A 23,853-nucleotide genomic window follows, 5' to 3' on the forward strand; every position below is an offset into this window, starting at 1 on the left:
GAAAGGACTTTATTTACATTTACATTATTTACTGTCAGTGTCACCCAAATGAGGATGAGGTTCTCTTCCGAGCCTGGTTCCTCTTAAGGTTCCTCAGGGAAATTTTCCTCACCACCGTCACCTCAGGCTTCTTATAGGGATAAGTTTTAAGGATAAATAGTAACTTAACTTTAAACTTTATCGCTATAATTCTGTTTCTATACTTCCGTAAAGCTGCTTTAAGACAATGTCCATTGTTAAAAGCACTAAACAAATAAACTGAATTGAACTGAACTGAATATTTCAGAAACTCTTGGGATTTTCACACATAAGTCTCTAGAGTTTGCACAAAAGGGACGGTTCTGTGGGTGGAAACGTCTTGTTGATGGTGAGATCAGAGGAGAGCTGTATGGAAGGATATAGTAACTTATATTATCATTCTGTACAAGCTTGATGAGAAGTAAAGATGCACAGAACACTGAACGTTGAGGTGGATGATCTACACCAGCAGGTTCAACTCCTATGAACCTGCCAAGAACAGGAACTTAAGCAGAGACTCACACAAACTGGACAGTTTGGGTTAATACACAGGTGTATAAATATTCCTAATAAAGTGGATGATGAGTGTATTGTTCAGGACTTAATTGAAAGAGAATGACATAAGCAATAAGTGTAGGTTCTAGTATAAATATATATATATATATATTACACTGTATATATGTAAACAGTATGGTAACACGTGTCCTTTTGTCTTCGAAAGAAAGAAAGTGTACATTTGCATGATTTATTATAAAGAGATTTTATTATAGAAAATCGCTCCATACAACTAAACAAAATAAAACCAAATCAAGGTTTAAAAACACGTAGCAAAGAGTGCTGGGATTTACTTCATTTTGTTATTCCTGAGATACCAGAAGGTCGGTGTAAACCATGATTTGCTTGTTAAAAAAATAATAACAATAGTTTGTTCACTTTGAATAAAAAACACAAAATACCTCATCCAGATAAGAATATGTAAAATTAGCACCATATGCATTGTATCTAGTCTGGATTTATTGTTCCTAAAACGAGAAGAGTTGTATAAATGCATTGTAAGGCTTTAACTGAAGAAGGACCTCGGATGAGTCTGCTTGGTTTATTACTCCTCTTCGTTCAAAATGACCTCAGTGACCGAAGACACAGTGAAGGGGTTCAGTAGGTTGAATTACGGATTGAGTGGGGCTCATTTTTTTGGGCTGTACTGTCCAAGAGTGGAACCTTGAACATAGGTTAGGATGGCGTTCTGAAGGAAACTGGCTCTCTGCGCCTCGTCCTCGCGTATACGCTGGATCTCCGCTTCCCGCATGCGCAGGCGCTCCTGCAGAGACGAGATCTCGCTTTCTTTGTCCAGAAGTGCTTCTCGATGAGTTGTGTTAAGTGCTGTTCCGAGAAAAAAAAAACACCTTTCAGACACATGGACATACACCGATCAGGTATAACACTGTGACCACTGACAGGTGAAGTGAATAAGACTGATGATCTCCTCATCATGGCACCTGTTAGTGGGTGGGATATATTAGGCAGCAAGTCAACATTTTGTCCTCAAAGTTGATGTTAGAAGCAGGAAAAATGCACAAGTGTAAGGATTTGAGCGAGTTTGATGAAGGGCCAAATTGTGATGGCTAGACCACTGGATCACAGCCATTTTTTGATGGTATTAGCCCTATGTAATGAGCTAAAGCAGTCTTTACCCTTTATCTCTCTCTCCAAAGCAGCGATCTTCTCCTTTAAGCCGCTCTGCACCGTCCTCTCGGCTTGCAAGTGGCCGATCTGCTCCTGTAACTCTACCTTCACCCGCGTCACCTCCGCCACCTTCTCCTGCTCTTTCCCTGCAAGCTCCTGTGGACAAGGATGACTTTAGAACAGGATCTCATAGAAGGGAGTAAAAATGACAGAGTTACATACAGACAGCAAAGTTTTGAATGTTTAGCACTATGGGAAGAAGGCGAGTTGGCAGAGGCAGCGTCATGCTTAGGGCAAAGTTCTGCTAGGAAACCTCGGGTCCTGCCATCCATGTGGACCATGTACCACCTACCTAAGCATTGTCGCAGACCATCTACACCCTTCCATGTAAACAGTATTCCCTTATGGCCATGGCCTCTTTCAGCAGGATAATGTGCCGTGCCACAAAGCAAAAATGGTTCAGGAATGGCTTGATGACCAGAACAACCAGTTTGAGGTGTTAACTTGGCCTCTAAGTTCCCCAGATCTCAATCTAATCCAGCATCTGTGTGTAAGACGTGCTAGACAAACAAGTCCGATCCATGGAGGCTCCACCGCGCAACTTACAGGACTTAAAGGATCTGCTGCTAACATCTTGGTGCCAGATACCACAGCACACCTTCAGGGATCTAGTGGAGTGCATGCCTCGACAGGTCAAGGCTGTTTTGGCAGCAAAAGGGGGACCAACATGGCAGGTAGTCATAATGTTATGACCGATCGTGTCTTGGGGGAAAAAACACAACGTTCATCCACTCTTCCTGGAGAATTTTGAGCTAAGTAAAAAAATAATAATAATATTTTGTCCTGTTCATGTTCAAAAACTTTCTGTGCAGGATCGTTTAGTTTGCATGAATGTGAGAAAGCGTGGATGCCACCTACAGTAAACCTGCACCTAATAACAGTAGCAGATGTGATGCTACCACCATCATGCTTCACTCTGGGAGAAAACAACCATTAACGAGTTACACTTTCTTCCTGACTTTACTGCCATTCTTATCACTTCCAAGCCTTTTGGCTAAGTTCTTTAGTCTGGCCTTGAGAAGGTGACAGTTTTGGTTATGGTTCTGTGTAATTTTGGGCAGTGGTACTCAAGTGGTTACAGCTTTGGGTTGTTGATCGGAAGATCAGGATTCAAGCCCTAGCACAGCCAAGCTACCACTGTGGAGCCCTTGAGCAAGGCCCCCAATCCTCACTGCTCCAGGGGCTGACCCTACGTTCTGACCCCAACCCTTCAAGGATGGGATATGCGAAGACAGATTTTCCCTGTGCAGTAACGTATATGTGACAAATAAAGGCTACTTAACATACTTATGATGCTGTCTCTTTAAAGAAAGTGAGAAGTTTCAGACAGAAGTAAAAGTCCTGAGTGCAAAGCTGGACCATCTTCTTTAAATAGAAATGTTAAATATAAATGGTATGTAATAAATAGAAAATCTTTAAATAGAGATGTTTCGGAAGAATGGAGTTCATGTCTATAATACAGTTACAGCTGTTCTGATGGCCCGAAATACCTCACTGACACACATAATGTTGGTTTTTCCTTTAATCTGTCATCTGTCTGTATGTTTACGTTGTGACTCTGCAGTTTTGTCACCAGCACCGCACCTGCTGCAGCTCGTCTATCCTGCGCCGCAGGGCGTCCGTCTCTACGCTCTGCTGACCGACTCGGCTCTGCAGCTCAGTGATGGTCTGCTTCTGCTGTGTGCAGTGGCTCTGAGTCTCGTCGCGTGACTGACGCATGCTCCGTAACTTCTCCTCCATGCTGTTCAGATGCTGCTGCTGCAGACAGAAACAATTTAGGGTATAAGAATATTTCTAAGATCCTTGTAATTATGACTGCACTTTACACTCAATACATCCTGAGGTCATTTCCTACATCTGAACTATTCACATCATCACCATGATGGTTCCTCAGCCACTGAGATCCATACCTCTTCCAGGCGCACCTGAGCACGCACTCTCCCAAGCTCCTCTTCTGCCTGAGCCCTCTCCGTCACCATGCCAGCCTTCGTTCGGCTCAGCTCCTGAGTGGGGAAAAAAAAGATTAGAATCGAATTTGCAGGTCCCTGTTTAGTCAAACACTGCAGCTCTGAATTGACTTCCGCCCGAGTTCGCTCACTCGCGACTGTTTAATGTAGAGCATTACATGGGGCAAAGGTAGGGCGAGACAGTGTGCCAAATTCAGACAATGTGAATTTGGACTTATCTTACTGAATACACTTTTAATCCCAGTAGAATAAAAACAAACTCAGGAACATAATTAAGGATTTGGTTTAAAAGACGAGTTGATTAGATAATACCTCCTCCAGCTGGATCCGCTGACCCTCGAGTTTGAGGATACGGTCTTGTAGAGCTCTCTCGGTCTCCTCCAGGTGCTTATTGACATGATCGACCTACACAAGAACACACATCAGAGACGTACTTGCCTCCTTACCTGGTACCTTAGAAACAAGAACGCTGTACATATATTGAGAAATCCGCCTTGTGTGATGTATACTGAGAACACACTCGTGTGTGTGAGTGTGTGTGTGTGTGATGTGACATCACTGCACTTAAAACGTCACCTCTTTCTGACGCAAACTGTCCATGTCTTCAAGAGCTTGCTTGGATCTTCTCTTCTCCATGTCCAAGCGTTCTAGTGAACATGAAAAAGCACTTTAGTACAAGCCACTCTGTGCCACAATGTGTGTGTGTGTGTGTGTGTGTGAGAGACGCTACGTTCAGCTTGGGACAGGCGTAATTTTAGCTCTGCAGTGGAGTTGGTCAGCTCCTGCTTCAGCTCAAAGATCTGCTCTTGTTGACCTTTGCAGCGCCGCTCAGCATCCTCCAGCTGTGCACAGAGTACACAGATGTTAACACACACTCTACACCCAATAATATCCAACACTCGGGTGCTAACCCTCAAGCTCTGCACCTTGTTCTTCAGATGATGGTTCTTCTCTGTCAGACTGTTCACTTCCCTCAAAAACTTCCCTTCGCGCTGAATACTGTCCTAAAAAAATAAAACATCATCATTACTTAGAATACAAAAACGTTAAGGAATAAAAACACAGAATTAAAATAATCTACTGTCTGAGCTGCTGTTCTGAAATATTATTCAACACCTTCTGACCAATAAGAATCTGTTATGTTGTACAACATGGCATTATTGTTGATTATTTTCCTATAGCAGCACATCGCAAAGTGGTTTATTCCACTATTATAGCAATTTTCCTGTCATTTGAACACTACTGTCTGAAATATTACACTTTCTGACCAATCAGAATCCAGAATTCAGCGCTGCTAAAAAATAATCCGATTTATCACATAAAAAAAAGAAAGAAAGAAAAAAGTAGCACCTCTTGCTGTTTCTTCAGTTCTCTGGATTGTCTGTCCATGAGCTCAGTCCTCTCCGCTTTGGTTTTAGTCAGAAGATCTCCCAGGTTATTGACCTTCTGCTCAGACAGAGCCAGGGCAGCTTCGGTCATCTGTAACCTGCACAAGCAAAAGGAAATAAACATCAGCTCTGGTTAGATATCAGGAACATGTTGTTGAGAGGAGAACAGGAGAACCCTATATTATACTTATTAGTAACCTAAAATCTTTAAAAAGGTATTCTTTCGAAGTGCCTATGACGAGAAGGTAACGTGTGTGCTCTACTTACTTGGCTGTGAGGGAATTCACAGCTGATTTCCGTTCGTTCAGGGCTTCCTGTAGCTGTCCCAAGCGTACTGATGAAGTTCTGAATCAGACACGAGAAATCGGATGTCTAGCATTTTTATAATAAAAATTAGAGATAAATAATAAATCAGTTCCCTGTATGTCTGAGCATCGGCATGTTTTTGGGAAGAAACTTGGGAAGGAACCCACAAGAAACTAATGCAGGAGTTCATATAGACCGTAACTTGAGCTCAGGACCTTGTGAAGGCCAACACACTTCTTCCTGCAGACCATCTGAGCTCTTAACCAGAATGAGAGCGTTTTCTGGACTCTAGTACTCAACACACACACACCTACAATTCTGCACTACAATCACACACTTCAGCACTTTCTTCACAACAGTCACACTGTTCTGCATTCAGATATATAGTTCTATATTTTTCCATAAGCTTTCTTCCATTATTTCATGCTCTTTATTCGTATTGATGATATTTTTATGATGTGGATATTTCACTACATGTCGTACTATGAAGGTATCTCATTGCTGTGAGAAACAACATTACACACCTTTTAATCGCAGCAAATGGACTTTCACTACTTTGGAGTTTACAGTTAAGGCATTTTAGCTGTGATCCAGAGCCACTTATATTTCACCTCATCTTTTTATAAAACTGAGCAGTTGAGGGTTAAGGGCCTTGCTCAGGGGCCCAGCTTGGTGATCTTGTGATTTGAGCTCAGAACCTTCTGATCACAGGACCACCTTAGTTCTTTCATTCCTTCACTCCTTCCTTCCTTAGTTCTTTCACTCTTTCCTCCATTATTCATTTTTTCCAAACATACTTCCCTCCTTTCCTCCCTCCCTCCCTCCCTACCTCCTTCTTACCTCCCTCCCTCCCTCCTTACTTCCTCCCTCCATCCTTCCTACCTCCCTCCCTCCCTTCCTTCTAACTTCCTCCCTCCATCCTTCCTCCCTCCCTCCTTCCTACCTCCCTCCATCCTTCCTCCCTCCCTCCTTCCTTCCTACCTCCATCCCTCCTTCATTCCTTCCTTCCTTAACCCTTCCTTCCTCATTGTTGGGCACCTGAGCAAATCATTCAAGGCACAATAATAACTGACCTGCTGCTCCGCCCCATCTCATCCCTCTGCTTATCAATGGTTTCCATCAGATTTAGAAACTGTAAAAGAGCAGGAGAAAGTGTTATGAATTCATCCTGACAGGTAAAAATAGTAAAACAGAGCATCAAAATCTCTCAGCATTGGTAACCTGGCGGTTCTTCTCCTCTTTGAGGATCTGGATCTCTTTACTGAGCACCTGAGTCTTGCCGTGGCTTTCCCGCAGGGTCGAATGTCTGTCTGCATTGTGATCCATAGACTGCTCTGCAAAGAAAAGATTCAAACCGAAAGACGGGTCAGGGCTGTTTTGGCAGCAACAGGGGGACAAACACAATATTAGGTCATAATGTTATGCCTGATCGGTGTCACTCAGTCACCCAGGCTTTCTGGCTGTATTTGAGCTACACAGATGCTTGTGCCTGACCGATAGCTTTGAGGACGTCGCTGGGGATGTTGTTGCCGGCCATGTTGAGCTGGAGGAGAGTGCGGTTCTGCTGTAGAGCTTCTAACAAAGCGCGGCCGCCCAGCAGGCCGATGTTATTCCAGCGCAAGTCTGTCACACACACACACACACACAAGCATTCAGAAAAACAATAATCGGAAAAAGAGAAGAGAACAGCAGTCTAGTAGCTACCAGATCAGTATTTCTGTACAAGAATGGACTGACAGGCTTGAAAAGAGAAAGAGAGACAGAGCAGGATTTGACACTGGCAGTTTAGTCTGAAACAGAGCACTGCTTGTATAAGGAACTGGTAAGGTTAAGAGCATCATGTAAAACAGGAAGTGCACGACTGTAGCAAACCCGAGACTTCCTGTAGGAGTCGGGTGTGAGTTTGGTTGTACTGGAAATGTGCTGTGATTCCTGTGAATGTGAAAATGTGCCACTCGTACTCGGGTCCGCACTTATTCAGGAAGTAAAGTAACCTAAGTGTGTGATTTAGACAGAAAGACACAGAGAGAGAAAGAGAGAGAGAGAGAGAGAGAGAGAGAGAGAGAGAGAGAGAGAGAAAGACACAGAAAGAGAGAGAGAGAGAGAGAGAGAGAGAGAGAGAGACACAGACAGAAAGACACACACAGAGAGAGAGAGAGAGAGAGAGAGAGAGAGAGAGAGAGAGAGAAAGACACAGAGAGAGAGAGAGAGAGAAAGAAAGAAAGAAAGAAAGAAAGAAAGAAAGAAAGAAAGAAAGAAAGAAAGAAAGACACAGAAAGAGAGAGAGAGAGAGAGAGAGAGAGAGAGACACACACAGAAAGAGAGAGAGAGAGAAAGAAAGACACAGAAAGAGAGAGAGAGAGAGAGAGAGACACACACAGAAAGAGAGAGAGACAGAAGGACAGAGAGAGAGATAGAGACAGACAGAAAGACACACAGAGAGAGAGAGAGAGAGAGAGAGAGAGAGAGAGATTCAGAGACAGCAAGACAGACAGAGAGAGATTCAGAGACAGCGGGACAGAGAGAGAGAGAGAGAGAGAGAGAGAGAGAGAGAGGAAATGATCCCTGTATCTACAGAGTAACACTCACCGAGCTCTTGTAGGACCGAGTTCCTTTTTAAGGCCAGAGCGATCTCAGCTGCTCCCTGATGGTTGATCTGGTTGTTGCGCAGGTCCAGCTGGATAAGAGAACTATTAGAAGCGAGACCTTCGCAGAACACGGAAAAGCCTTCTTCCCACATCCCTAAAGCATTCCATTCCAACATGAGCCTGAAAATCAGAGGAGATGATGAACTGAGATATATTATTTTCTTATATATATTATTTTCTTATATATATTATTTTCTTCACATATCCCAGCTGAGGAAGTTGGGGTCAGAGCACAGGGGCAGCTATGCTACAGCACCCTTGGAGCAGGGAGGGTTAAGGACTTGAACCCTGATCATTCATCAACAACCCAGAGCCTTAACCACTTGAACTATCACTGCCCCTTTGAGGGTTGGGGTCAGAGCGCCCCTGGATCAAGGGGGGTTGGGGCCATTGCTTGGTGCTGCGGCTGGAACCCCAGAGTCTTAACCAACTGAGCTACCACCGCCCTATTACCACCGGCTAAGACGTGCTGTACACTCACCTTTGCAAAACCTTGTTTCTTACCAACAGCTTCCCCAACGCCTCTGCTCCTGCACCCCTCAAATTGTTGCCCTAAAAGCACAAAGACAAATAAAATTGCTTCCAGAGCAGCTCGGCTGGGTCAATTCAGCTCGGCTGGGTCAATTAGGGACCTGGTTCTTCTCTAAATTGTGCATATATGATGATTATCTGTGACACCATGCTGAGGAAGAGAATAAGAAATGCTGATGTTTACCTTCAGATCCAGCAGTTTTACTGTGGTGTTGGAACACAGGCCTTTCAGAAGAAGCTTGGTGCCTGTGAATGACAGGTAAGGTGAGATAACCTGTGCACCAACTAATCCTCAGTAGGTAAAATGTTTCTTGAAGTGAAATATGGTTGAATGCAAAAGATCTTCAGGGCAATAAGCAGGTTGGAAAACTGAAAATGTTCGATAGGGGGTGAATATTTATGCATGTATATCAATGTTTCTGTTTTAGCTTCTTGGGATTTGTTGCTGATTTAAGTTTTTAACATAAAGGAATATATTCATTGTTTTTACCAGAAACCATAACTTTCTACTCAACTGCATCAGGACCCACTTCAATCAAATGATTCAACAAACAGATTGTATTAGAATATTAATCAATATTACGGACAGGATTCTAGCTATTTCTGATCTCACCTTCCTCGCTGAGCATACAGTCACTGAGGATGAGCTGGGTGAAAAGCGTGTCATTCTGCAGCGTCTTGCCCAGCATGGAGCACGACTCCACCGTCAGGCTCTGGCCACTTAGGTCCAGTTTGGTGCCGCCGGCCGCGGCCCGGACCTCCTGCAACTGGGCCAGGACCGACTCCTGGAGTTCCACGCCTGCTTCCTTACACAGCCGCTGGTAAGTTCGTCTGAAATCCTCCATCGTCGGATGAGGAGAAGCGTCTCGCTGTAGCCGTCTCAGTCACTTTCACAACCACACACGATGCTGCAAGAGACGGAACGACGGTTTTTGTTAAATTGTATGTTTTAATAGCACTTCTATACAGGATCGCTCAGGTGTAATGGTGCAGAAATGACAGTCTCATGATTGTGGTGTTTCTATTTTATTTATATACAACCACTACAGAATAAAAGTATAACTAACACACTGTCCTGCTGCCTGATGTGAAGCTTGTACTGAATCCTGACACGCTTCCACAGCTGTGGTTCCAGACCTGCCTGTTTTATCTCAATACTACATCTAATTTAAACTTCCTGCATTTCCCAAAAACACTTCATGCTCAAGATTTCTTTGGAGGATAATTGTGTAGATGTGTACCTAAGACCGGAAAGGTCCTGCAGCTGTTCATCTGTAGGTGGCCTTAGGTACTGATAAAGTGGCTGTTTCCCTAAAGACATAGCAGTGATTCGACCAACACTTTTTTGGATTTGCCTAGACACTGATGATCTCCTCATCATGGCACCTGTTAGTGGGTGGGATATATTAGGCAGCAAGTCAACATTTTGTCCTCAGAGTTGATGTGTTAGAAGCAGGAAAAATGGAGCAGGAAAAATGGACAAGCGTAAGGATTTGAGCGAGTTTGACGAAGGACCAAATTGTGATGGCTAGACCACTGGATCAGAGCATCTCCAAAACTGCAGCTCTTGTGGGGTGTTCCTGGTCTGCAGTGGTCAGTATCTATCAAAAGTGGTCCAAGGAAGGAACAGTGGCGAACCGGCGACAGGGTCATGGGTGGTCAAGGCTCATTGATGCACGTGGGGAGTGAAGGCTGGACTATGTGATCCGATCCAACAGACGAGCTACTGTTGCTCAGAATGCTGAAGAAGTTAATGCTGGTTCTGATAGAAAGTGGTCAGAATACACAGTGCAGGACGGGTCAGGGCTGTTTTGGCAGCAAAAGGGAGACCAACACAATATTAGGCAGGTGGTTATAATGTTATGCCTGATCGGTGCAGATAGATAGATAGATAGATAGATAGATAGATAGATAGATAGATAGATAGATAGATAGATAGGCATTGCAAGGCATCTTAATATCCTTTAGAAAGAATCTTTCTTTGTCTGAACATCTAACCGGTGAGAATAAATCGTAGCAAAGGTGTTCAAATTAACTAACACTGTTAACACTATCTTTACTGTAATTTTATAGCAAATGCAAGCAAACAGTAGTGAGATTTGTAGATATAATGAACAAAAAAGTAATAAAAATCATGCTTTTCTCCAATACACACAAATTAGTATCAGTAACTGCTTGGTAACGATTTGAAACCAGTGCATGTAAACAAACACTTCGCTAAGCTAGCTAGCTATTATACAGACTATAAGAAATAACGTTACTTAACATTTATCTATCAAGAGAAGATTTTTATTTTATTTTATTTTATTTTATTTTATTTTATTTAAAAGTGTCAATAAAAGTGCCTTACCGTGTATTATTAAAATACATCTCTACGTTCCACTAAGTGTTTCTTTTGACAGTTGAAACGTAACCAGGAAGTCAAGCGGAATATCCACAGAACGGAATTCTGGGAAATGTAGTATCATCTGCGCGCTAACTATAATCAGTTTTATTTAAGTTTTTTTTTGCTGAATATTTTATTAGTAAACATTTCACACCATATCGTGGCATAACAACACATCATCATCATCAATCCCATCATAATTTACCACACTTTTGCTGAATATAAGCGTCCTAATAGAGCAGTGGTAGCTTAGTGGCTAAAAGATATTGCTCTGTGGTAAAGACTGAGAAGTCTGAGCTTCCACTGCTGGGCCCTTGAACAAGGCCCTTAATGATCATATAGATTGAACTACACAGTGATATATAAAGCTAATCTCTCCACAAATCTGTGTTATTATATAATTACCCGATTAATATTTAATTACTTCCACTAGGGTGAAAGTAGACCTGTTTTCCTCATCTCACCGTTCCTTTACATAACATTTTTGGCATCTGTATTTGGACTATAATATGCCAAATATTAATAAAAATCTGTATTACAGTCACCGAAGCCAAAGCTGAGGATTAATAAAGTGCAATCATTTATGTAACTGAGCAGGAAGAGTTTTTCTCTACATGGAAGGTCAGGGTAGAGGACAGTGTAGAGGTTTAGGCTTCAGGCAGTGAATTAGCACCACTACTAATTCACTACTTCTCTGTATAAAATCAAAAGCTTGTCAACCTCACTGGCCTCTTTAATAGGATTTAATACGACTCCTGGATTAGATTAAGGACATAATATGATCTCAGAAACTTATGACCATGCCATGGTTGATGGTGACAGGTGAGCCATATTGAGTATTTCAGAAACTCCTGGGGTTTTCACACAAAAGAACTGGATTGATCCATGGAAAGGCAGAGAGGTCAGAGTTGACCTGGATTAAATTAGATTTGAACTGACAGGACGGCTATGGAAACTCAAATAACAACAAACATTTACAATAAACTCTCAGAAAAGCATCTCAAAATGCATCATTCTGTATACATATACTGATGGCATTTTTATGACAGAGAAGTGTAGAGAATAGTTATGCAGTGTTTGTCCTGGAGAGGTCAGTGTTTAAATACAGTCCACTGGGGAAGACCACCACAACTCCTGCTGAACAAATACTTTGTCTGTCTGCAGTTACTTCCAGCAGACCCTGAAGGTTAGTTAAGTTATCTTTATTTGTCACATATGCATTACTGCACAGTGAAAGTCTTTCTTCACAGATCCTATCCTTAAGAGCACCAGGTCAGCCATGATGCAGCACCCCTGGAGCAGGATGGGTTGGGAACCTTGTTCAAGGGCCCAACAGTGGCAGCATGGCGGTGCTGGGGCTTGAACCCCAATCTTCTGGGCAACAGCCCAGAGCCTTAACCACTTGAGCTTCCACCGCCCCGAAAAATATGTCAAACTCATTGATATGTCAAACTCCACAGAAATCTTTAGTAAAACGCAAAAGATTTATGCTTGACTGAAGAGAAACCCGAACTATAAGAGAGCCAAACTCCACCATCAACAACTTCTACAGACAGATAATAGATGGCAGTTATTTCACTATGTGGTGCTGTACAGGTTCTGGCCACAAGACTCTACAGTGGATTGTGAGAACAGCTGGAAAGACAATCAGGGTTCTTTTGAACAAGCATCAACACCATCATACAACAACCACTGCATCCACAAAGCCACTAGTATTGCAGACTGCTCATACATCTCAGGGACTCTTCTCTCTCCTACCATCTGACAGGAGGTACAGGATCATCCCTATCACCTCCACCACCACCACCACCACCATCACCATCACCACCACCATCACCATCACCACCACCACCACCACCACCACCATCACCACCACCACCACCATCACCACCACCATCACCATCACCACCACCATCACCACCACCATCACCATCACCACCACCATCACCATCACCACCACCACCACCATCACCATCACCACCACCATCACCATCACCACCACCACCACCACCATCACCACCATCACCACCACCACCACCACCACCACCACCATCACCACCACCATCACCACCATCACCACCATCACCACCACCATCACCACCACCATCACCATCACCATCACCACCACCATCACCACCACCATCACCATCACCATCACCATCACCACCACCACCACCACCACCATCACCATCACCATCACCACCACCATCACCACCACCATCACCACCACCATCACCATCACCATCACCACCACCACCACCATCACCACCACCATCACCATCACCATCACCACCACCATCACCACGACCATCACCACCACCATCACCACCATCACCACCACCATCACCACCATCACCACCATCACCACCACCATCACCACCACCATCACCACCAGGCTCTGCAACAGCTTCTCAATACAACTATTATGAACTACATCACATTTGTATACTGTATGTCCTACTTGTTAACAGGACCTTTCATGTTCTTTTGTGTGTGTGTGTGTGTGTGTGTGTGAGCATGTGTGTGTGAGCATGTGTGTGTGTGTGTGTGTGTGTGTCGCTGTACTGATCTGACTGTAGATCATGTCATCATGTCCCCTCCTCCTCCTCTTCCTCATCCTGCTCTCCTATTTGCCAGAAACACACATTTTAGAAACCACTCACACACCCGGCAAAGCAGAAGCGAGAGACGACAAGAGGACGAGGAAGGACAGTTCAGTGGAGGAGACACGGTGGAGTTTTATATACAGAAGGCTTGAAATAAAAAAGAGAAAATTTAGGTGAGATGGATAAACTCTATTTGAATGCATAATAATGTAACTAAGATTATACTACTTATTATACTGTAACATAACAACAATAGTTAAAGGTTTCTAATGATGACATGCAATGCTAATAATTTTTGCCAATTTTTTTAATAGTCTCTAAATACCACTTAAATTTTTGCACACATTTTTATTTTAATTTTATTTTTCTTGCAGGCAGAACTAAGTTCAGCTAAACCTCATCTTCCTCAAAGCAATGACCGCGTGCATCTTTATACGAGGAGGGAAGATTGTAAGTAATTTTACATCTGAACTGTAAATGTAAAGTGGGTTCATGGTCCAGGATCTGATTATCTGGTTATGTCATAAGATATGTACATGCTGTATTTTTGGACCATTTGGGGAAAAAAACGCATTTATTCAGTGTTGGAACAAGTGCACTGGTGGCTCAGTGGTAGGTTTCTTGCCTACCATGCGGAAGGCCCAGGTACGAGTCCCAGCCCCTGTATGCAGTGCAGGTCCCAAGCGTGGATAAAATGGGAGAGTTGTGTCAGGAGGGGTATCTGACCAAGTTGTTGTGCTGTGGTGACTCCTCACACATATAGGGAGCAGCTGAAAGATCATATCATGATTTGTATATATGAATCTGCAAAAAGAGCATTTATTTGTTTTTTTTTTTATTTAGTTTTGCCCTGAATAAGCTATTTCACATAAGACATGTATACATTTAGTCCACTAAACACAACAATAACTGAATTTACACAAATGAACCAGTTCGAGCGTTTACACACGCTCAATTCTCAATTCTGGATTTTTGATACCCACTGATTTAACGTTTCTGTGCCAGTTGTTCATGAGTCCCTCGTTAGTCCTGAGCAGTTAAGCAGCTCTCTGTTCTTCATTCTTTACATTTCCAGCATCTTCTACATGGTCCACCAGCGACTATTATGGTTTCGAGATCCATCTTTTTCACACCGAGGACAACTAAAAGACTCGTACATAACTATACAAAACATTCGCTGATGCTCAAGACGGCAATATGATTTAAGAGTCAGGGGGGTGTAAACTTTTGAACAGGATGATCAGTTTAAATAGTTTTTTTTCCCATTTAGTACTGCCCTTTAGAAGTGATGTACACAGTTTACACCATTTTGCGCCAATCATTTGTATGCAATATGAATTAGAGATTCTGTAAGATAACGTAACTTGTTTTATTTTTTCAGGAGAGAGAATTGGCGGATGACGAGATTGAAGGTAAACTGCACTAATATATTCAACATAGTGAATATTTTGCATATGTAACTCCAAACTGTGTCATTTCTCCCATATAACTTTCTCTGGAAGGATTAACAGGGTTACTTTACTGTATCCTAATTATTCACGTGTGCAGTGTATCAGACTATCAGGTGAATTTAAAGCATTTTTGAGTGTTAAATGATCCTTTTTATCACAAAGTTGGAGAAATTATACATTCATAAATTAGTTAGCTCAGGGGGAAGTCACTGTGTTGCCTAGACCCCAGTCTTGGCTATATAAAGTTCTCGCTAGTGAGAATCAAGGTGAAGGTGTACAAGACAGTGGTGAGACCGGCCATGCTGTATGGTTTAGAGACAGTGTCACTGAGGAAGAGACAGGAGTCAGAGCTGGAGGTAGCAGAGCTGAAGATGTTGAGGTTCTCTTTGGGAGTGACTCGGAAGATAAGGTGAGCTAGCAGACTACAGGGAATGACCAATGACAGCACTGATACCTGGATTCCCAGTACAGTACTAATATTTATAGTATTGTTTCATATGTAGAAACAAATAATATCATAAATTATTGATTATTCTTCAAGTTTCCTTGAAATGATTAGAAGATCTATTGTTCTGTCCTCACGTCTCATGTTCTGTCCTCACGTCTCATGTAAATGTATATTTCACATATTGTATATACATTTTCTCTTAAATTGTGAGAGCTATACATTGGATGACAGCCTGACAACAGATTTTATTTTTATTAATTCGTGTATTTGTGAAAGTTAATAAGGAATAGGATTTTTTTGTTCTGGTTATTGAACCTACTTTCCTGTATCTTAGCTGTATCTATTATATGAGCAGTAATACCCTCTAGTACATTAAAGGTGATTAGTTTCCTGTGGGATTTGTGTGTGTTTGTGTCTGTCTGCAGAGCTGCGTGAGGCGTTTGAAGAGTTTGATAAGGATAAGGATGGACTGATCAGCTGTAAAGATCTGGGCAACCTGATGAGAACTATGGGTTACATGCCTACGGAGATGGAGCTGATCGAACTTGGACAGAATATCAACATGAACCGTAAAGTTACTGCTGTCTTGTTGAGTCATGTTGCATGTTTAAAGAGATCGTTATTTATGCACACATTCTTAAGACTCACGTCGTTAAGATTAGCTCTTTGTTAGTTTGTGATTAGTTCATACACCAGCTCTTCATTAGTGCGTGATTAGTGCATGCCTTAACTCACCATGAGTGTGTCATTAGTATGTGCCTTAACTGTTAGTTCATTTGCGATTGATGGCTTAACTCATTATTAACGTGTGATTAGTACATGCCTTAAATCTTTATTAGTTTGTGATTGATGGCTAAACTTATTATTAGTTTGTGATTGGTCCATACCTCAACCCATCTTAAGAGTGTGATTAGTACATGCCTTAATTCACCATTAGTGTGTCATTAGTACATGCCTTAACTCTTCGTTAGGTTGTGATTGATGCCTTAACTCATTGTTAATGTGTGATTAGTCCATGCCAACTAATATTTAGTCTGGGATTAGTTCATGCCTTAACTCATCTTTAGAGTGGTACATGACTTATCTCATCATTAGAGTGTGATTAGTACATGCCTTAACCGACCATTAGCATGTCATTAGTTCATGCCTTAACTCATTATTAATGTGTGATTAGTACATGCCTTAATTCATCATTAGTTTTGTATTAGTTCATGCCTTAACTTGTCTTTAGAGCGTGAATAGTACATGCCTTTGCACATCTTTAGCATGTGATTAGTACACGCCTTTAGTCTTCATTACATTGTGATTGATGCCTTAACTCATCAGTGTGTGATTAGTACATGCCTTAACTTATCATTAGTTCATGGCTTAACTCATCTTTAGTGCGTGATTAGTACATGACCAAACTTATTCTTAGTTTCTGATTAGTACACGTCTTAGCTCTTCATTGTTTCGTGATTAGTACATGCCTTAACTCATGATTAATTCACATTTAAGTAACTATTAACTCAGCCACTAGCGCATGATCATTCATACAATCTTATCAAATGAACATATAATCAAATGAACATACAGAATATCTGGAATTCTGATAACGTAAATATAAGATTGTTTTTTTTTAATAATATTTTTTCAAATAATTCTTTTAAAATGCTTTTGTTATATTGGAAAAAAAAATCTTTCTAAAAAAAAAAAAAAGCTTAAAAGACCTGTTTATAGGAATAAAGCAATTTCAAGATATTTCTTTTTGACAAAAATAATCTAATTATAAAAAGCTTTTATTTTTGACCAGTGTCTAGTAATAGGTTTAATACTACTATAGTGATCACATAATCTTAAATATCAGATATATCTGACAATATTCAAGATCATTTTACTTTAAGCATTTCATACACAAATATACAAAATCCGCTTGTGGTGCTTGTGACATTAGTAGTGAAATATTCATCACCTTCCAACTGATTTAAAATCAAAATACTATTGAATTCTATTTTAATCCATTTTAACAGTAGTATGGCTTTCTGGCTTGCAGTGGGAGGACAGGTGGATTTTGAAGACTTTGTGGAACTGATGGCACCAAAACTCCTGGCTGAAACAGCTGGCATGATTGGCATGAAAGAGCTGAGGGATGCCTTCAAACAGGTCAGAAGAAAAGCTGTAAATCTCTCAGTATGTCAGATATGACCATCTACAGGAACGAGCTGTGTTTGACCCTTCCTTCAATCGCTAATTACTCAGGGAAAGTATACAGATATGAGTTCAGCACCTTCTTAAGGTAGCTCATGCCTCCTAATAAATAATAATAATAATAATAATAATAATAATAATAATAATAATTATTATTATTATTATTATTATTATTGTAATTGTTTTTAATATATTCATCGAAAAAAGAACATTTATTGTTTATTTTGATAATAAATGTAAATGTAATTTTTTTTTAAATTTTATATCAGGTTCCTGATATTTAACAGTTCCTGAGATCCTTCCATGTGGTCATGGGCTAGTCTGTCTTGTCCATGAGATGTAACTTGGTTTATTGTGTCTATTGTTTAGTATTTATAGCAGAAACAATTTCAAACTGGCTCTAGCTGACATTGGACAAGAAAAATGGGCTTGAATCTTGTTTATCTCAATCTCTAAGCCACATGAAACTCCCTCAGTCTGTGGTTAATTGTATCCCTGAGGTCTGACCTAATGTGAGCCAATCCATTAGAATTTGAATGCCATAATTATCTCTTTTATTATTCAATGATTTAAGTTCTTTTTGTTCTCCTTTTGCAGTTTGACATGGACGGTGATGGAGAGATCACGACAGAAGAGCTGAAGTTAGCTATGAGTAAGCTGTTGGGGGAAAACATGAGTCACAAAGAGATCGACGCCGTGGTCAGAGAGGTCGATGACAACGGTGATGGAACTGTGGACTTTGAAGGTGTGAACTAACAACAGCCATTGTTAATATATATATACGCTGTGGATGGAGCATGGGATAATTTTGCTTTTTATTTTTGGCAGAGTTTGTGAAAATGATGTCAAGCTGCTGAGAGAGGTGCAGAGGTGGGAAGTGACGACACGCACCATTACTTTCTTACTGTACTTTCCCCCTATCTGTTTTTTTTAACTTTTTGTCCTCACTACATTTTCAAAAAATTGTGCATTAGCAGAATTCATAACACATCTAATCTTTTATGGAATGAAAAGAGCTTTTGTACTTCTTACATTCCATGGTTAGTTGTTAAAAGAAGTAACTAAAGTAACTAAAATCAGTGTGTGGATTGAGCTAGGTCTTTTGTTTAGATTTGGTCAATCTTTCTTGTGCTTTCATACTTAAATGGAAGGGTTTCTACATTTCTATTTTAACTTGAATACAGAATTGGAAGCTTTCAATTTTCTTTTTTATCAGAGTATTTATTTATATGAGTAATTGCACTTTTATTGAAGTACAGAATAAACTGTGTGCATGTACACCGATCGGGCATAACATTATGCCTAATATTGTGTTGGTCCCCCTTTTACTGCCGAAACAGCCCTGACCCGTTGAGGCATGGACTCCACTAGATCCCTGAAGGTGTGTTGTGGGATCTGGTGCTAAGATGTAAGCAGTAGATCCTTTAAGTCCTCTAAGTTGTGAGATGGGATTAAGATCTGGGGAATTTGGAGGCAGAGTCAACACCTCAAACTGGTTGTTGTGGTCATCAAACCATTCCTGAACCATTTCTGCTTTGCGGCACGGTGCATTATCCTGCTGAAAGAGACCACAGCCATCAGGGAATACTGTTTCCATCAAAGGGTGTAGATGGTCTGCAACAATGCTTAGGTAGGTGGTACGTGTCAAAGTAACATCCACATGGATGGCAGGACCCAAGGACAAGAACATTGCCCAAAGCATGACACTACCTCTGCGGGCCTGCCTTCTTCCCATAGTACATCCTGGTGCCATGTGTTCCCCAGGTAAAATCCTTACTCTTGTCCATTTTTCCTGCTTCTAACACATCAACTTTGAGGACAAAATGTTGACTTGCTGCCTAATATATCCCATCCACTAACAGGTGCCATGATGAGGAGATCATCAGTCTTATTCACTTCCCCCTCTCACTGCTCATAATGTTATACCTGATCGGTGTATATGCCAACACGGTTGGAAACAAACATTAAAAAAAAAAACAGATATGCATAAACTGATGTCCCATCCGATATACTGCTGTCTTTCTCCTAGAGTTAAATCCGAGATGTTGCTTTAATTATCGTTCCTTCAGATGGCAGAAATGTATAGGTCAAAGGTTTTGAATTCTGAAGTGGTCAATACAGGAAGGTGGAAACTGGAGGGTTTCTGAAGGGAGACTTTGAAATAGGGAAAGGTTGAGGGTTGTAGTTTGTTATCTGGCTGGGAATCATGGGAAATGTAGTTCCTAGTGAGCAGATTTTATGAGTGACCAAGATCTTCACTTGTCTGGAATCATCTATGTCTTGATATTCATATTTTCCTTTAATTTGTCACTTCTCAGTATCTATGCATAGCTACACATACAACTATATTCTCACTTTCAACTATGCAAAAGTTTTAAAAAGGCTGTTTTTGTTGTTGTTGTTCGTTTTAATATAATTGTATTATGCAATGATGCCATTTGAGGCTCAAAATGTTATACATTATACTCACTGATGATAAAATACTGTATCCTGGACAACATTTATTAATAAATGCACTGCTTTAAAAAAAGGATTTATATTGTTGTGATTTAAATACGCATTAGACTCACACATGACTTAAAACTCCTCCACAGGACCACGAGAAATGGATCGCAACGCATTTAATTCAGTTTTATTTGTTTGGCGCTTTTAACAATGGACATTGTCACAAAGCAGCTTATAACAGTTTATAGCAGCTTAACAGCTTAAACATATCAATTTATCCCTAATAAGCAAGCTGGACACAACAGTGGCAAGGAAAAGGAAACACATCCTCATCTGGGTGACACCAGATAGGGGGATTATAAATAATTTCCCCTCTATAACCAGGAAATTTGTTCAGCTTTCAAAATCTAAAGGTAACTGTAATCTAAAGGTATCCACTGTTCATGGATTGCAGTCCAAACCCATTGTTACGATTTCTATCATGGTGGTTCTATCCACAATAGTCTCATGTATCACCAGATTGCAGGTCAGGGGAACAGAAGGGGTCAGGATCACTGAAATCTCAGGAGTAGGTGCATGTGTAGCTTGACACAGAGAGAGAGAGAGAGAGAGAGAGAGAGAGTATTAGGTATGCTTATCTATCTCTCTCATCTCCAACAAATCTACTCATCCAGATCCAGAACAAGTGTCCAGTTTATAGCATCTCAACCAGGCAAATGTTCAGTATCTATCAAAAGCTGTCCAAGGAAGGAACAGTGGTGAACCGGAGACAGGGTCATGGGAGGTCAAGGCTCATTGATGCACATGGTGAGCGAAGGCTGGCCCGTGTGATCTGATCCAACAAACGAGCTACTGTTGCTCAAATTGTTGAAGAAGTAAATGCTGGTTCTGATAGAAAGGTGTCCAAATGACGGGTCAGGGCTGTTTTGGAGGCAAAAGGGGGACCAACACAATATTAGGAAGGTGGTCATAATGTTATGCCTGGTCAGTGTATACCCACATATCCATATATTGTATATAATATTACTATTCCTAAGTGGTTATTTATTTATTTCATTTTTTTTTTTTTACACTAAGTTTTTGCTTAAATTATTGCTGTAGTTTGCCTGAGCCTCACCTAAGCATTCCACTGTACACTGACATCTCTACATATGACAATTAAACATACGCATACACAACTGTATATGATTTATATACAGCATCTTCTTTTCTCGATACATATATACTGTATTTTCCACTAGCTACATCCTCTTTGCATTGTGACTCATACCTCTGTACCTTTACACTCTATGTTCTGATATTTTGCACTAATCCTATCATATACAATAACACACATGCGGTACTTTCTTTATGTTATTATCGTATATATGGTATTTTTTTTTGTTTATAAATGATGTCGTGTGCATGTTATAGAAGCTGTTACTGTGGCCGAGGAATTGCAGTGTGTTCATGTACTGTGTATTCTGAAAACCTATGAGTGTGAGAATACACTGACTTGACTTTCCTGCAGGTGGGGATGTTTGCAGATGGTATCACAGCATCAGATCGCACACCAGCAGGATGCAGGATAGCTTCTTCATGCAGGCCATCAGACTGTTGAACTCGTACCAATAACACGCTACAAGCACAACCAAAACTCTATCCTCTATTCACAGCACTTTGTTATTTATTACTACATCTACACTGGACTCTGACTGATGGATAGATCAGATGTAAAATCTGGCTGATGGATAGAACTAATACCAGGCTCTGACTGATGGATAGAACTGATATCAGACTCTGACTGATGAATAGAACTGATATCAGACTCTGATTGATAGACAGAACTGATATCAGACTCTGATATCGATTGAACTGATGTCCGACTTAGAAAGATGAATATAACTTATATCAGACTCTAACTGATGGATAGATTTAATATAAACTATGACTGATAGATAGATCTGATATCAGACTCAGGATAGAACTGATATCAGATAGATAAAACTGATATCAGATGCTGATTGATAAATATAACTGGTATCAGACTCTGACTGATGGATAGAACTGATATCAAAGTCAGACTGATAAATAGAACTGATATCAGACTTTAACTGATGATTATAACTGATATCAGACTCTGACTGATGGATAGATCTGATATCAGAGTCTGACTGATGGATAGATCTGATATCAGAATCTGACTGATGGATAGATCTGATATCAGAGTCTGACTGATGGATAGATCTGATATCAGACTCTGACTGATGGATAGATCTGATATCAGACTCTGACTGATGAATAGATCTGATATCAGAGTCTGACTGATGAATAGATCTGATATCAGAGTCTGACTGATGAATAGATCTGATATCAGACTCCTTGTAACTTTTGTGCAATATCTCCCATGACATCACTTTTCTGACCACATACAATGTTTAAATAATATTATTATTCTTACTTAGACTACATTAATATTTTAGAGTACTGTACTGTATGTGTAATATCTCCCACTATGGCACTTTCTGACTGAATACATTATTTACTATTATTTTTATTTTGCATTCAGCACATGAATAATCTTGCACTGCTTTTAGCCTAACATCATGAAAAAAAATGAACATTATCAGTGCAAATTTAATATTAATACAATACATACAGAAGACAACCCCGAGTCAGGGAGGAATGTTGGAATAATTCAAGCCAGCCATGAATATTGCTGCTGCCTCATCGTCTTAACAAAGGTCACTTAGGGTGACCGAATTAAGCATTAAGCAGTACAAAAATCTCAAACAGAGAGAACTTGCCAGAGATCAACAGGAAGGGAAAGCGTGATTACTGAGAACTAAAATCCCAAACTGCCCTGGATCTGGCTGTCTTTGTAGCTGACTAAAGCTGTACTCAGAGCATGTAATAAAACCGAGACCAAGACCTGATCTGATACAAAACTGGGCAAGGATTAGCTGATAATCTGTGATGTTTAAATCTCTAATCACATACATGCTTGCTCTGATCAGATCAGGTGAGTACAGTTGATCAGGTGAGTACAGTTGCGTTTAGTTCAAATCGATTCAGTTTAACATTCAAAGATCAAAAAGGTAAAGGCAACCATCCATGCCTAAAGATACCATGTAATGCATTGACAATCAGTCAAGGATGATCAATTAATGCAGAGAATGCTAAGTATGTGTAAGAGAAAGATATCACATGGCTGATAATACTGCATTTGCACTTGATTTGGGTCTCATGCCCCCAATCCAGGACATTTCTGTTCTCTCTCCAACTCATTAATCCAAATTAATCCGCCCTTCTCTCTGCCATGACCCGGCATCATACACCAGCATGGCCACTAAGCTGAGTGTACTTCTTCTGTACAGCTACTCTTCCCTTTTCGAGACATGATTTGATTCCCAGAAGCCAAATAGGAATAACCGGCTTTGATTCCACTACACTTAAAATGTGGATCAGACAGTTGAGGAATGAGCCGGTTTAGGATGAAAGGGTCAGTGGGGAGGAATGAATGAAATGCAAATCTGACAAATCTGCCTGTACGTGTATAATATCACTCTTTTATACAGCAGATAGTTCTTGATTGGACAAGCAGCTCTGATATGAGTCAGTACGAACCTGATATATGCAATTCTAATTCTAGCAATAGTTTGTTACTCTATCGAAATGTCTGTGGCTTCTTTGAATACTGTTTGGATTGATGGAGCAAATAATAAAATGTCAGTTGCTTGATATAGATTT

The 23,853-nt window shown here is 40.7% G+C and overlaps 2 protein-coding genes and 1 non-coding gene across 3 annotated transcripts; 1 reads left to right on the plus strand and 2 right to left on the minus strand.

Annotated features, from left to right (window-relative positions):
* Positions 1-759: 759 nt before the first annotated feature.
* On the minus strand, positions 760-11,045 carry lrrc45 (leucine rich repeat containing 45). Its single transcript, XM_058407249.1, has 18 exons — positions 10,952-11,045; positions 9,215-9,509; positions 8,786-8,847; positions 8,552-8,622; positions 8,012-8,190; positions 6,917-7,045; positions 6,644-6,756; positions 6,496-6,554; positions 5,384-5,461; positions 5,079-5,214; positions 4,655-4,732; positions 4,459-4,570; positions 4,305-4,375; positions 4,041-4,133; positions 3,672-3,764; positions 3,346-3,519; positions 1,710-1,857; positions 760-1,398 (listed from the first exon to the last, which is right to left on the minus strand). The coding sequence occupies exons 2-18, from the start codon at positions 9,444-9,446 to the stop codon at positions 1,202-1,204; spliced, it is 2,025 nt and encodes a 674-aa protein (XP_058263232.1). The 5' UTR covers positions 9,447-9,509; positions 10,952-11,045; the 3' UTR covers positions 760-1,201.
* A 1,346-nt stretch (positions 11,046-12,391) lies between these two features.
* On the minus strand, positions 12,392-12,501 carry LOC131364219 (U5 spliceosomal RNA). Its single transcript, XR_009206436.1, has one exon. It is a non-coding gene; the product is annotated as a U5 spliceosomal RNA (small nuclear RNA).
* A 1,153-nt stretch (positions 12,502-13,654) lies between these two features.
* cabp5a (calcium binding protein 5a) lies at positions 13,655-20,169 on the plus strand. Its single transcript, XM_058407250.1, has 7 exons — positions 13,655-13,766; positions 13,968-14,043; positions 14,975-15,005; positions 15,918-16,061; positions 17,525-17,634; positions 18,277-18,424; positions 18,508-20,169. Exons 2-7 carry the CDS (start codon positions 14,008-14,010, stop codon positions 18,534-18,536), a joined length of 498 nt encoding a protein of 165 aa, XP_058263233.1. The 5' UTR covers positions 13,655-13,766; positions 13,968-14,007; the 3' UTR covers positions 18,537-20,169.
* The last annotated feature ends 3,684 nt before the right edge of the window (positions 20,170-23,853 follow it).

The sequence above is a fragment of the Hemibagrus wyckioides genome, linkage group LG13 (genome assembly GCF_019097595.1).
Source record: "Hemibagrus wyckioides isolate EC202008001 linkage group LG13, SWU_Hwy_1.0, whole genome shotgun sequence".
NCBI lineage: Eukaryota > Metazoa > Chordata > Actinopteri > Siluriformes > Bagridae > Hemibagrus > Hemibagrus wyckioides.

Coding starts and splice junctions, on each gene's coding strand:
- lrrc45 (XM_058407249.1), bottom strand. CDS start 9,446: ATGGAGGATTTCAGACGAACTTACCAGCGGCTGTGTAAGGAAGCAGGC. Junction 8,623..8,785: donor TAAAACTGCTGGATCTGAAG/GTAAACATCAGC, acceptor TTGTGCTTTTAG/GGCAACAATTTGAGGGGTGC. Junction 5,462..6,495: donor GAGATGGGGCGGAGCAGCAG/GTCAGTTATTAT, acceptor TGTCTGATTCAG/AACTTCATCAGTACGCTTGG.
- cabp5a (XM_058407250.1), top strand. CDS start 14,008: ATGACCGCGTGCATCTTTATACGAGGAGGGAAGATT. Junction 14,044..14,974: donor TTATACGAGGAGGGAAGATT/GTAAGTAATTTT, acceptor TTATTTTTTCAG/GAGAGAGAATTGGCGGATGA. Junction 17,635..18,276: donor TGAGGGATGCCTTCAAACAG/GTCAGAAGAAAA, acceptor CTCCTTTTGCAG/TTTGACATGGACGGTGATGG.